Raw genomic sequence first — 14,095 nt, 5'->3', positions numbered from 1 at the left:
CAAATAAACTTTGAAGTGACTATTTCACTGTGCACACTAACTAATCACTGCATTTCCAACGTAATGCACTATGAATCATTTGCAGGATACAAAAAGGAGGAAAGATCTACAGAGCTACTACCTTTGCTACAAATGCTACAGTTTGAGGCCTGCATGCCATCGTGAACAACACTGGGCATGTCCCAGGATGGCAGATGGATGCCCCCCTGCTAACATACTTACCGTAACTTTAAGCCTGATGCCAAGTCCTGCCATTGCATCAACAGAGGGGGGTTTGGGACAGAGTTACAACAATGAGAGAATTCCCTTGTAGACAACAGCATGCTGCATCAGCGGATCACACAGCTTGTGCCACTACACAGATGCTCTAACTTTTCTGTGCCCCCTGCCAAACAACCAGATAGCACAAGAGTGTGGTGGTAACTTTGTCAATAACAGTTGCCCTAGATCCATTCACCATAACTCAAATAGGCAAATAACATGGAAATTGAAAGGAAAAATCATTTTCACCTTAGATGTTTGGAACTTTTTTTTTAAGTATCCAATATCTAACTCTTGAGTTTGATACTGACAAGGCCCCTTGGAACATGTCTGCCCAGAATGGCCACTATTCAGACTATTTAGCTGGCAGGTTATTGATGTTTTAGCATAATCAAACTTTTGATGTTCTTTGGGCGCACATTTCCTTTGAATGACAAGACATTTTAATTTATTTCACGAGATGTGGTTTGCAACACTTAAGTTATACGAACATTGGTTGATGTTTACTTTATTAGGCCATAACTTAATCTAGATATCCAAACATTTCATCATTGGTTGCTAGGGCTCCATGGTCTTTGCAACCAGATGGCACTTAAAGGGGACCTATTATGCAAAACTCACTTTTTCAGTGTTTTATAAGCACTTTTTTGGTGCATATACATTTGCGTGTCTGATGGGCCTACTAACACACAAACTTTGAAGTAAAACAACCCAGTGATTTTGTTGTGGGCAGCCAAACTGAAATCTTTTGAAAAAAGTTCAGACCCAGCAAGCCGTTCAAATATCCTTCTGGCCTTTACGTCACGGAAGGAAACTCATTATAATAATCCCGCCTTCAGTTGAATATCTCCACCCACCTGCCTTACATGGCTATAAAGATCGACATTTTTTGCAGGTACCGCTAGCTGACATTATGCCTCCGCACGGAAAATGCGCTGTTCTTGGCTGTAATAACCCGCACAAATCCCTACATCGGCTCCCAACCTCGGAGGGCAGAAGAGCTGAGTGGATAAAGTTTATTTTTGATGGCAACGTTCCCGCTAAAGTTGGCAAAACACTTAGGCCGGGAGCCAGGACCAGCCCTCAGGATGTTTCCTGCTACCTTTTTTTCACTATTATTTCTTGTTAGCCTATACCTTGGGCCATCAGAAGTTGATAACGAGCACCCCCAACTCGGCCCCGTTTGGCCACAGGGGGCCAAAAACCCAATTTTTGAGCCATGTTCCTGGCGAAATTATGTACATGCAAATATTAAGGTACTACAATGGCATAAATAGTCATACAAGAATGAAATTTGGCAGAGAGTATCCTGATACATAGGGGGAAGCAGGAAAATATGATTCTGGGGCTTGCTGCAACTCAATTTTAAGATATCACCCACATCATCCCCAAAAAGACAAAAAAAGTACTGTCCGCCTGACAAATTATCATCAAAATGATTATTCTTCAGCACTTTATGGTGAATATGTATGCCCCACTTGTGTATAGAAAACTTCCCTAGTTCTTAAGCTTCAATTTGAGCCCAAGATGACCTTTCTATCTCAAATATTACTCTAGCTGTGGCCGAAAGTCTTCACTATAGGCCTACAGTACCTCAAATATGGAAAAAGCAGATACGTATAATTTCCATTGCCATGGTAACTGTGGGCTGTATCAAAAGCAGACTGAATACCACAAGGCCACCACAGATTGAAGGTATGTATTAGGTTCTAGACCAGAGACTAAGCATTGTAACAATGATTAGAATATTTATTAAACTGATATTTAACAACCTTAACATGATTTAAGCTAGTCTCTTTAGTTTTAGCTAGCTAGCAAGCACAATTTTGCAATCAAGCTAGCGAGGTTGCAATATTCATGAGGTGTGTTGTAGCTACAGTTGAAATACTATCAGTCTGCACATTTGAGGTGGTAAGAGAAATAATTGTAATGCAAAGCATTATATTTGAATCAATGTGAATTGGCACACTGAATAGTACTCCCTATTTCATTATTGCAATACTGATTTTAAGATGGTTGCATTGTTACAGTATATGAATCAGTCAAGATGCCAAAGAGATGACAAGATGATGAAGACTGGACACCTTGCCAGAGTTCTTCAAAACAGAAGAAACAGCCACCGCCCCAGTCACCTCTGGGAAATTGCATTCTGCATGGTTGTAAGGGGACAGTAAATATTAAGTTTATAGCCTTTTCTTCTAAGGCTGATCCACTTAATGCATTTACTGAAATCCACGACATGAAAAACAAACTTTTGACACAAACGTCTGACTGTGGTGGCATGCCAGATGTTTGTGACTCAATTCCTGATGAATTATCTGCTGATTGTGGGTATCATGAAAACTGTCGACGCATTTTTTTCTGTAATGCTAACCGTGCTTTAGCAAGAAATTGTCAAGCAGAAAAATACGCTACTAGACCAACACGTGAGCATGTGGATTTTTCTGTTTTGTTTGGAAATTATTGCATATTCTGCAAAAGTGGCACAGTGAAGCAAGCTTCTGGCAATAGATATGGCTTGCAGAAATTCCAATCAAATGCATACAAAAATATTGAGCAAAAAGCTATGGAACTAGGTGATGAAGATTTGTTGTGCAAAATCCAGGGAGTTGATTTATTTGCTAAGGAGGCTCAATTTCATGACTGCTGTCGCAAGCAGTACTTAGTAAAGCGAGCACCTCAGCCTGACACTACAGCTGCAGCGGATGAAATAACTACAAAGAAGGGAGTGATCGGTAAAGCTGGGGTGTATGTTCATATAAAAACAGAAGTTCTTCAAAAGGGTCAGGTTGTGAAACATGCTCATCTTACTGTTTTGTATAATGAAACCTTGAGACAATTTGGAGAAGAAGCTCCTGCTCAGATAACAAGCCATAACCTGAGACTAAAAATCGAATGCTGTCCTGATCTCAAAGATAGTATCGACTTCTCATCTTGCCCATACAAAGACACATTAGTGTTTTGTACATCCCAAGAATCTATGAAGACGACAGTGCATTCAGCTTATGAGATGGGAATTACTTATTGGAGTAAAGAGATCAGCCATGATCTTCACAAGAAAATCCTAAAAGCCTTCAAAAATTCTGAACCACTCCCTTGGCCTCCTAGAGCTCAGGATCTCCCTGACCCAAAAGAGGAGATTCCTTCTGAGGTTTTCCAATTTGTTTTAAACCTAATCTGCGGTGAGAGGAAGCAATCATATCGGGAGGACAATCTGGCATCATCAATTTCTCAAGACATCTGCAGAGCAGTTACAGCAGGTCAATGGAAGATGAAGAAACACATCTTACTATGTATGACACTACGCCATCTCTTCCGATCCAAGAGCATCACCACTCTGATAAATAGACTTGGCCACTGTGAGTCCTACACATACTCAATAGAACTTGAAACGGCTCTGGCAAATTCAATTGTGGAAAGTGCTTCATTAATCAGCAACTCAGATGTTATCAAGACAACCTGATGGAGCAGTCTTCCATTGTGACTGGGACAATTTTGATCAGCTAGTATCAGATGTATATGGGGTAGGGTCCATTCATACCGCTGTAGGCATCTACCTGCAAGATCAAGGGCCCTGTGCAGATGCAGCAGCCCCGACCACAACACAGCCTACACAAGAGTCAGCCTACACTAATCCGAACACTCAACCGCCAAAAAAACAACGATCATTTAAAAGTCCTGCTCAGGAGTTGCCAACTTACTACAAGCGGAAACGATCTGAACCAGCTAACTTGGAGTCATCCAATTCAAATAACACATCCATATACCACTCAAAATCATCAGATAGTGATATAATTTGGGTCATTGCTCGTAAAATCAACTCCGGCGATCAGCACATCCCTGGTCTGTCAGGTTGGGTGTCTGTTACTGGCCGTTCTCCAAAATGCCTCACCACAATTGGGTATTATCCCATGATCAATGCTCCCATAACCGACTTGACAACCATTCAAGAATGCCTTAGATGCAGCCAAGTCGCATCCTCTGAAGCTGGACAAGAGTACACCATCAGTACATTTGACCTAGGTGTTTGCATGAAAGCCTACCCTCTAATATGGAATGAACCTGAAAAATATAAAAAGCACATCATCCTCATTGCTACATTCCATTGCTGTGGAGCTTACTTGAAAGGTATAGGCCGAAGATACTGTCAAGGGAGTGGATGGGTCGAAGTGGCTTTGGAAGCAAAACTGATCACCACAGGCTCTGTGGCTGGGGTCACTGATGGAAAGAATTGGGACAGAGCTATGAACACACACAAGTCGATTCTAGAAGGTCTTGAAAGACTCCTCTATGACAAGTATCTGGAAACTCATGGAGCACTCTCAGCTGAAGGTACATTTTTTCTAGAAAAACATACCCCGAATTAATCTACTCTAACTGAAGTTCTATCATCGGCTGATATATCTCACCACATAACAGAATACAATTCATTTAGAGAAAGAGTGAGAAAGGGGGAGCTGGGAGAAACTGGCCGGTTTTGGATGCAATACATGGACTGCATCTGGCTTGTCCTGTCAATGAACAGCGCAATCAAAATGAATGACTATGATGGGTACAAAGCTGCCATAAACATCATGCCAGACTTTTTTTTCTGCTCAGATCAGTAGAATTATGCTAGATTCCTCACATACTTTGGATGCTTTCTTGAACATATTGAGGAAACACATCCTGGTTCAGAGAAACTTTTGCGCGCTGGAGCAATCAGTGTAGCCAGATCACATATCCCAGGTAACCGCTGCCACGTTGACAAAACAATAGAGGAGACAGCTATGAAATGGCTTAAGTCAAACTCGGGTTCTGGAACATACTCAGCAGGAATCTGTGGGATCACCAGCAATTATGAAGCCAGCCAACGTCACATCCTGACTGCCCATGCTAAAGGAGAGTTTGTAGAGGCCATGTGGAATATGATTAGCAGCCGAGGTGAGCATTCAGAGAAGCAGCAAAGAGATCTAAGACCACGTGAAATCAAACGGTCTGAGGAGCAAGTGCAGCAAACAATAGAAGCATTTCAGAGTTTCATCAACCCATTTCAGCTTGAGACTTCTCAACCCTTGACAAGTTTGACTTCAGGCGCTGCTATGCCAGAAGAGGTGCGCTCTGATGTGCTGAATGCTCTAAAAAATGGCCAAACTCAAAAAGAAGAGTTCATCCGTGATCGTCTTCTTACAAAGAAAGTCCTTTTTTTTAATCCTATCAAGAGAAACAAATTCAAGACAATGTCTTCCACAACACCTAAAAGGAAGCTTATGGCATCAAACCAGAGAATAATCCAGTATAAGGCTACAAGTGGATTTATCTTTCAGATTTTCATCAAATCACAGCTACTAAGGTCACAAATCAGCATCTCTGACCTCATGTGCTATCCCCTGACTCTGACGCCATATTCCATCTCAACAATCGATGGCTTCTTTGCAAAAACCAACAAGGCACAAGGGATGAACTACATGATCAAAGATGCTGAGAATGCACAGCTCCCCTCTCCTAGCCAATGTGCTCTCATTCAAGATGGAAACTCCTCATTCTACATGAATGGTGTGCCCCGGACAATAAAGACTATATCAGAGCGCACCTTCAAATGTCTACCTGCTGCAGCTGAAACAGTATTCAGCACAGACACTTATGCAGACCGTCTTCATTCACCAAAATCAGCTGAGAGGGATCGTAGAGGTTGTGGGGAACGGTTCATAGTTAGTGGTCTGAATGTTCATTGACCTGCAGATTGGAAAGTTTTCCTCACAAATGATGAAAACAAGAAATCATTCATTCATTTACTTCTCGAGCACTGGAGCTCTGCAGATATGATGGAAGAGATCCTCAGAAGGCCTGTCATCTTCATAGAGGCTGGTGAAGCTTTCAAAATTGAATGTCATGCTGGAGTAATATCAAAAGAACTTCTAGCTGAGATCTGTTCAAACCATGAGGAAACTGATGTGAGGGTGATCCTCTACATAAATTATTTCCAAACCAAAATGCCTCACATCAAAACAGTCAGCATCAGAGCAAAATACTCTGACATTTTCTTCATTCTCCTCTACTACACCAAATCATTCACAGTTGACATCATCTTTGACATGGGAAATAAGCTGATCAATATCAACCAACTGGCTGACAATTATTCACAAGAACATGTTTCAGCTCTGCTGGCCTTGCATGCCTTCACTGGTGCCGACTGCACTTCAGCATTCAAAGGCAAAGGAAAGGTGCGACCGATCAAGATTCTGAATCAGAATTCAAAGTTCATTCAGATCTTTGCTGCAGTGGGGAACTCTTGGGAGCTTGATGAGCTTGTCCTCAGTGGTGCCGAAGAGTTCACCTGTTGTCTCTATGGCTTTGGTCCTCGAGTTAAGCAGGTTGATGAGGCAAGAGAGGTCAAGGTCAAGAAAATATGTGGCTCAAGCCTCGAGCTGCGACAAGGTCTCTCTATTGACCTTTCCACCTTTCCACCGTGCAAGCGAGTCCTTTTGCAGCACATAAAGAGAGTGAACTACCAAGTAGGAATCTGGAAAAGGGCTCATGAAAACCACCCAGAAGTCCCATCCCCTTTGGACCATGGGTTTCATGTAAATGACGATGGCAAGCTAGAACCTCTGTGGTTTGAGGGTGATGTCATCCCCCAGGCCCTTGTTGATGTCTTGGAAGAAGAGGGGACAGATGAGGATGACCTTGAGGAAATACACACTAACATGGATGATAATGAAGAAGAGGAGGAATATGGGGATGATTAAGATATCAAACGCAATTTAGATTTTATTTTATTTTTTTAGATTTTTTTCGGATTTCAGCTTTATTAGATAGCACAGTTGAAAGAGACATGAGTGGGGAAAGAGAGAAGGGAGGACATGCAGCATATGGAAGTGGGCCGGATTCAAACCCATGCTGATGCGTTAGGGACTAGTGTTGTGGTACGCGCACTATCCCAGTGAGCCACCAATTATGATTTATTTTATATTATTTTTATTTTTTAAGGTGAATTTTTGGCTTCTTCTGTTGTTGTTTCTCCCTTTGCCTATATTTTGTGTAGTTTTTTTTGGGGACAGTGGGATGGGATGGGGTAAGAGGGTAGGAATTAATGTTTCATTGTTGTTAATAAAATGAAAGCCATCTGTTTTCTAAAAAAATATATATAATAAAAAATGTTTACTGTACTCTATTGGTGGTTGGCTTCTACTTGAGTGCATTGATTTGGACCTATAGGCCCATTGCTATAGGCCTATGAGACACCATTTAAAAGCATTTGTTTTCCTACAGGTTCTTTAGTATTCACTTTTCATGTTCACTTCAGATAGCAGTAGTAAGCAGTACATATGAACATATTGTTAAATGCAATAAATTGCACTTACCCCCATTTGGAATGCTAGTGACTAAAAAATTAAATGTTCTCTGATTTGAGGTATAGAGAAGACTTTAGGCCACAGCAAGAGTAATTTTTGAAATAGAAAGGTCATCTTGGGCTCCTGGCTCCCGGCCTAACTGTAGTGTGTGACGGGTTTCGGCAGGTTTTCAGGAGACTCGATTTTCAATGTGAGAGCCAGGGGACGTGTCGGCCGTACCGCGGCTGACCGGGCTGCCTACACCATACCCGGACTCGCTTTGTGTCTTTGTGTCCTGATGAATGGGCTAATTTAACTTAACACGCCTTCGGAGCGTCTCCACCGGCCGGCTTCGCCGCCGTTCGGGTGGTCGGTTCCTCCGGTCTTGCGGAACTTCTTTTTTTTTTTTTTGCAGAGTGCCGAGTGGGAGGGGCTCTAGCGCCTGGTCCCCTCCGTTGCTCCGTTCGTCAGCTCTTACGGCGGGGCTCAGCCGGACCGTTTGTCCCAGTTCTTCCACGGCTCCCGCCGCGAGGTTGGCCGTCCCTCCCTCGGTCCAAGAGCTCGGTGTGTACCTCGCGGCGCTTCCCGGGAGACATTTCTCAAAATCCTCGCACGCTGAAGCGCACGCTTAAAAAAAAAACTCCTCAAAGCAAGGGCCGAACTCCCAACCGGTGTTTACCGAACCCGGCCGCGGGGTCCGTCACCTACCCGTCCGTACACCCCACCTCCAACGGGATTGCGGTTTTCGGGTTCGCCCAGCCCAGTCCGTTCAGCCGGGCTCGGCGACATGAGGCTACCTGGTTGATCCTGCCAGCTTGTCTCAAAGATTAAGCCATGCAAGTCTAAGTACACACGGCCCGTACAGTGAAACTGCGAATGGCTATATACGCAATGATTGCTGTTATTTTTCACACTCAGAGAAGATCCTCAAGTATCAGTCAACTCGGTGGAGTGGACTGAAGAGGTTCTGTTTACATCTCGTTCTCACCTGGGAATGACATCACGGAGTGGGGCGTGGGGTGCAGCAGCTCATTTGCATCAAATTAGCACATGATCAATCCGAGTAATCTGAACAGGAGGTCAACAGAGGGGTATAGAAGCGTGCTACAACGCATAATTTGAGTGGTATTTTCAGCAAAAATATTCAAAGACATGTTTTAGGGACCCCAAAGACTTATATTAAATTGTTGAAAAGTAGCATAATAGGTCCCCTTTAAAATGTGTACACTGACTTTTATGCTCCTTTAGATGCTCAAATCAGTCGGCGCCTATTTGAATTAAGTAGAACTTGAAGTTGTCAATATCCAGACAAGACCATCTCCAACAGACCTAGCAGACATACTCAAGCACACTTAAATTACTGCTGCTGCTGCTGCCTACTACACTGTGAAAGACTCTTAAGAGATGCAACAGACAGCAGTGTAATCATGTGCCAACTATCTGTGGATGTAAGGAAAGAGATGTTCAAGAGGAGTGTTGACTGGCCAGGGGATGTAATTTTTATAATAACTTCAACTTTGATTTCACTCAACTAATCACATTCATGATGATAAAGAGGTTTCACTGGCCATGCAGGAAAAAAGTTGAGAAAATGTCTGATTCCTACAATGACTGGAGAGAAAAAAGCTAAACTTCTTATACAAGTTTCAGCCTTCCCAGATCCAGTCACAACAAAAAATAAGTGGGTTTGTTTCTTTTCTTCCACCTTCATTGGTGCAGTGTACATACCATGTAAATTTGATAGTGCATACTCCAGCCCTTTCATGGCTTTCACCTGGTTGCTCTTGAAGCGAGCCAAACCAAACTCCTGGGAAAACGACAAGAAAAAAGAAATGGTGAAACATCTAAATGAGCCTCTCTCTTAATTTCGCTCTCCCTCCATCTTTCTTTCTTTCTCTCTCTCTCTCTCTCTCTCTCTCTCTCTCTCACTAATACTATAATACTCTCATTGAATTCACTAATACTGATTAAAATAATCTGACATATACATGACCTCAATTTGCTTTCTCCTACATTCCTTTGTTTTGGCATCTGCATGCTGGATTCAATGTTCCCTGGGCATGTTATTGCCTACCCTAAAAACTTACTAGTTTACTCGAGGCTGAAAATACTTTGACAGCCTCTGTCATGAAACCTAACATGTTGACATCAGTGAAACCAACTTCAATCTAGTTCCACGTAGAGCAATGTATGTCTATGCAAAACTTTCTTTCCAACACTGCACCAGCTGATTTCACTGATTAGATTCCCCTTTTCTCCAGTTCATGATGTGCTTGTTAATAAGGACCACCCAGTATCTACTGTTAACACTACGTTTTATATAGCATGACACATATACCTCAATCGGTAACTGTGGGAAACAGATTAACTTCCATTAACAGAACTTCATATATTGGTACCTAGAAACATTTATTATAACACACTGATCAGATTCCCCTTTTTTCCGGTTCATGATGTGCTTATTAATAAGGATCACCCAGTATCTACTGTTAACACTACGTTTTATACTGCATGACACATACCTCAATCGCTAACTGTGGGAAACATTAACTTCCATTAACAGAACTCCATATATTGGTACCTAGAAACATTTATTATAACACACTGATCTCATTATATAAGCAATAACACATTTTTTTCCTTCCATTTTTCAGAATGGAAAAAATAGTAATGGAGATAAGTGCCGATTTAGTGATTGAGTTATGACACAGGTAGTCAATGACAAAAAGAACCAATGTGCACTAGCTTTCAAGAAACTTTCACCAGACACACAGGACAGCATTTATACACTCGATGCAATGCAGTTGTAATGTACCTGAATAGGTCTGGAGAAGCCATACACACTTGAGGATATCCATGCCTCACGTCTAAGCTGGGTGGAGGCTGGCTGCTCAGCAGACTCTTGGAAAACACAACGTTCTTCAACGGACTATGATGGGAAAGCCAATGACAGCAGATATTGTTTAGTATTACATGCTACGGCTTTTTATTGACCTGTAACTTACTTACTCATTAACTCAAAAGATGGTTGTAGCGCCAACAGCTGGCTGAAAGAGATTAATCGGTCCTAAAGCAGAATTACTATTTTGACATTATCCTTTAAGATTTTGATGAGTCTAGATTTCCAAACATTGACAGGTATCTCACAAGGTTCAGGAGGGGAAAAAAAACAGAATCAAGAATCAAGTGTTGATTCCCTATGCGATCAGCACTACAAGCAATCCTTTCACGTTACAGGCAGTCATTTGATTTTCTGTTAATACCAAAAACATTGGTTAATACTGCTTTAAGATGTCTGATATTGTTTTTCACTCTTGAATGCATGTATGTATGTTTGTGTGTAATGTAGGTATATAAATAAGTATGTTGGCATAAACTCGTGAGTATGTGTGGGTTTATGTGTGTATGTAAGTGTATATGTTTATGTGTGTATGTGTTGTATATAGATGTTTTGGTTTGTATATTTTGTCTGTATGAAACCCAGGAAGATTATGTTACTGCATTTGTGGCAGCTAATGGAGATCCCAAAAAACAAACACAGCCAGGTTTTGTTTCAATTTAACTAGCGCACACCTCACCATGAGGGTTGTGTGGTTAAGGTTCCAGGTGTAAGTGGTCAAGCTCCTAGCGACAGGGTCCACAATGGAGTCCTCCACAACGTAGACAGAACGGGCTATGTTGGAGGGGAAGATCTTTTCTGCCCATCGGGGCAGCCGATTGGTCTTTGTTAGGAGACGTCTGGTAAACAGTTGGTGGTCTGCGGACACCTCACGGTACAGAACATCCTCTGTGAGAACATGAGTGCTAATGGACACACAAATCCACATGCAAGTCAGCCAGGAAGTCAGTAGGCTAACTTCCTGGTTTATAGCTCAGTTTATGAAAAGCCATAGTTCTTTTTAAAAATATTGTGTCACTCAGAGGCTCATTTCTGAACAATCAAATGACTAAAAAAATGGGTGTTTTGTACTTCACATGGACTTTGAAAGTGTGATACTATGCATAGTTGAATAAAATTTCAGAGGGTGTCAGTGTACGGCAAAAGCAGGAAAAAACACAAAGTACAACAAACCTGCTAGTACTTCCCTGTGAACATTTCTTAATCTGAACTTGTTAAATGCATAGTCATCAAGCCCTAATCTAAAAGATAACTATTATATGAGAACCTGTAAAAAATATCAACCATGAAAATGTAACTGCACCTGAATGGGTTGGGGTACCTCTGCCAGAATGCTGAAACTACATAGTCCCAAGAACACTTAATGTCAGTGCTATTGGAGAAATACTTGACCATTATTCTTTCACCAATGTATAAGATATTCCGTATCCCAAACCGTGATGACGCTCTCTGATTAAATAACATACAGCAAACGAAGATGCAGACTCCATCCAATGCTCTTGCAAAATCCTGCAAAGGGTGCAGGGAAAGAGGCAGCGTTATCCATCCATCCATCTGTGTTTGCAATCGTCGTTTGGAAACAGTTGTGTGTACATAAAATTAACAGTCGTGTTGACAACAATGTAAAACAACGACATTACAGATCACACTGAATCATTGTGAGGGTTCTCGGTGTGTGATGTGGCTTTTGCCAAGCTATCATTTATGACAAACTCGTCGTCACTTTGTGGATATGGTTCAAGCATTTTACCGCATCATCAACTTCAAATAGTCTAATTCAATGCGGCTTTAACTCTCATAGAATTGAGTGGCTGTTCGTTTAAACGAAAGAAAGAGGTTTTAGGTGACTTGAGTGTTGTTAGTTGTTCACCGATACGTTTGTCATTTTAATAAAGTATACTATCTCTGGCTTGTATGGTAAACTCAATGTTATTATGTCCCTGCTGCTGGTTTGCTGACATGATTGCTATGCTAGATAGCTAAACAGCTAATATGTAACAGTTGTGACAATGTAACATTTTAATCAATCATTGTAATAGTTAACCAGCTGTTAAAACACTCATTATCCAACTAAACTAACCTACGTACACAAGTCACCAAGGAAGTGACAGTATGGGCTAGGTTAGCTAGGTTGACGTAACATTAGAGCTACAACGTCACTTAAATTGCAAACTACGGTTGAAATTGACAGAACTTCGTAATCTTCATGTAGGCGTTTTTCGTTGATTTTTGACGTAACGTGAAGATTAAAAAAGCAGCCTACCTTTGTCTTTTACTCAAAGTTTTGCTAAGTAAGAGTTGTTAATGTTGCTAATGTTAGCTAACTATCTCCGTTAGGTTACATGTGACAGGCAGCCAAGCATTAGAGAGGTCAACGTCGGCTAATTTGGCTGTCTTTTGCGTTGCCTGCGCCTCAGCAAAACAGACGAAAAGCAGTCCCATAGCGTTAAGGTAATCAGTATTGTTGTTTGTTTACTTTTATGTTGTTTACACGTGTCACCATCGTCGCGCAAACAAGCGACTTCGTTTCGCTCAAACTGAAAAATTATTCAATAAACAACTGGACGAGAACAGCCGTATAATAGTTAATACGTTGCTTTATTTCGTCATCTAGTTATAGTACATTAAAGTTAAAACCTCAGGGCATAAAATTGTGTCTTTTTATATTTACGTCATCTTTGTATATTAAATGATGACCCTAGTGTATGTGTTTTCGTGAAAAGAAGTACGAGCCCAAATCCACACACTGCACATTTTTTATTTTAATCTACAACTCCTACTACTTCATTGGCAGTCCAACGAAACGACGATGATTGTGATGCAGTTTAAACTCGGCAAGCACTACTGCTACTACTACTACTACTTTCGGCTGCTCCCGTTAGGGGTCGCCACAGCAGATCATCCGTTTCCATTTCTTCCTGTCCTCTGCATCTTCCTCTGTCAAACCAGTCACCTGCATGTCCTCCCTCACCACATCCATAAACCTCCTCTTAGGCCTTCCTCTTTTCCTCTTCCCTGGCAGCTCCATAATCAGCATCCTTCTCCCAATATACTCAGCATCTCTCCTCCACACGTCCAAGCTATCTCAGCCTTGCCTCTCTTGCTTTGTCTCCAAACCGTCCAACCTGAGCTGTTCCTCTAATATAATCATTCCTAATCCTGTCGTTCTTCATCACTCCCAATGAAAACTGTAGCATCTTCAACTCTGCCACCCCCAGCTTCCGCCTCCTGTCTTTTCGTCAGTGCCACCGTGTCCAAACCATATAACATAGCTCTGGTCTCACAACCATCTTGTAAACCTTCCCTTTAAATCTTGCTGGTAGGTACCCTTCTGTCGCAAATCACTCTGACACTCTTCTCCACCCACGCCACTCTGCCTGTACTCTCTTCTTCACCTCTCTTCTGCACTCCCCATTACTTTGGACAGTTGACCCCAAGTATTTAAACTCATATGCCTTTGTCACTTCTACTCCTTGCACCCTCACCATTCCGCTGTCCTCCATCTCATTCACACATATGTATTCCGTGTTGCTCCTACTGACTTTCATTCCTCTTCTCTCCAGTGCCTACCCCCACCTCTCCAGGCTCTCCTCAACTTGCACCCTACTCTTGCTACAGATCA

The 14,095-nt window shown here is 41.9% G+C and overlaps 1 protein-coding gene across 3 annotated transcripts in view; it reads right to left on the bottom strand.

The window, feature by feature from the left end:
• The window catches only part of prelid1b (PRELI domain containing 1b), a 23,020-nt gene extending 10,215 nt beyond the window's left edge, over nt 1–12,805 (bottom strand). For all 3 annotated transcript variants that reach the window (XR_008810268.1, XM_056280640.1, XM_056280641.1), the window contains exons 1-5: nt 12,737–12,805; nt 11,777–11,982; nt 11,153–11,378; nt 10,390–10,503; nt 9,303–9,381 (exon numbers count right to left, since the gene is read on the bottom strand). Coding sequence is in view for 2 of the 3 variants with exons in the window: in XM_056280640.1 (XP_056136615.1) it covers nt 9,303–9,381; nt 10,390–10,503; nt 11,153–11,378; nt 11,777–11,937 (580 nt within the window). In the remaining variant the exon portion in view is untranslated. The remainder of the gene's footprint in view (nt 1–9,302; nt 9,382–10,389; nt 10,504–11,152; nt 11,379–11,776; nt 11,983–12,736) is intronic.
• Between the last annotated feature and the right edge of the window lie 1,290 nt (nt 12,806–14,095).

Source organism: Lampris incognitus, chromosome 5 (genome assembly GCF_029633865.1).
Source record: "Lampris incognitus isolate fLamInc1 chromosome 5, fLamInc1.hap2, whole genome shotgun sequence".
Taxonomy (NCBI): Eukaryota; Metazoa; Chordata; class Actinopteri; order Lampriformes; family Lampridae; genus Lampris; species Lampris incognitus.
The sequence above is the reverse complement of the archived record's forward strand: the minus strand, read 5'-3'. Positions and strand labels throughout refer to the sequence as shown.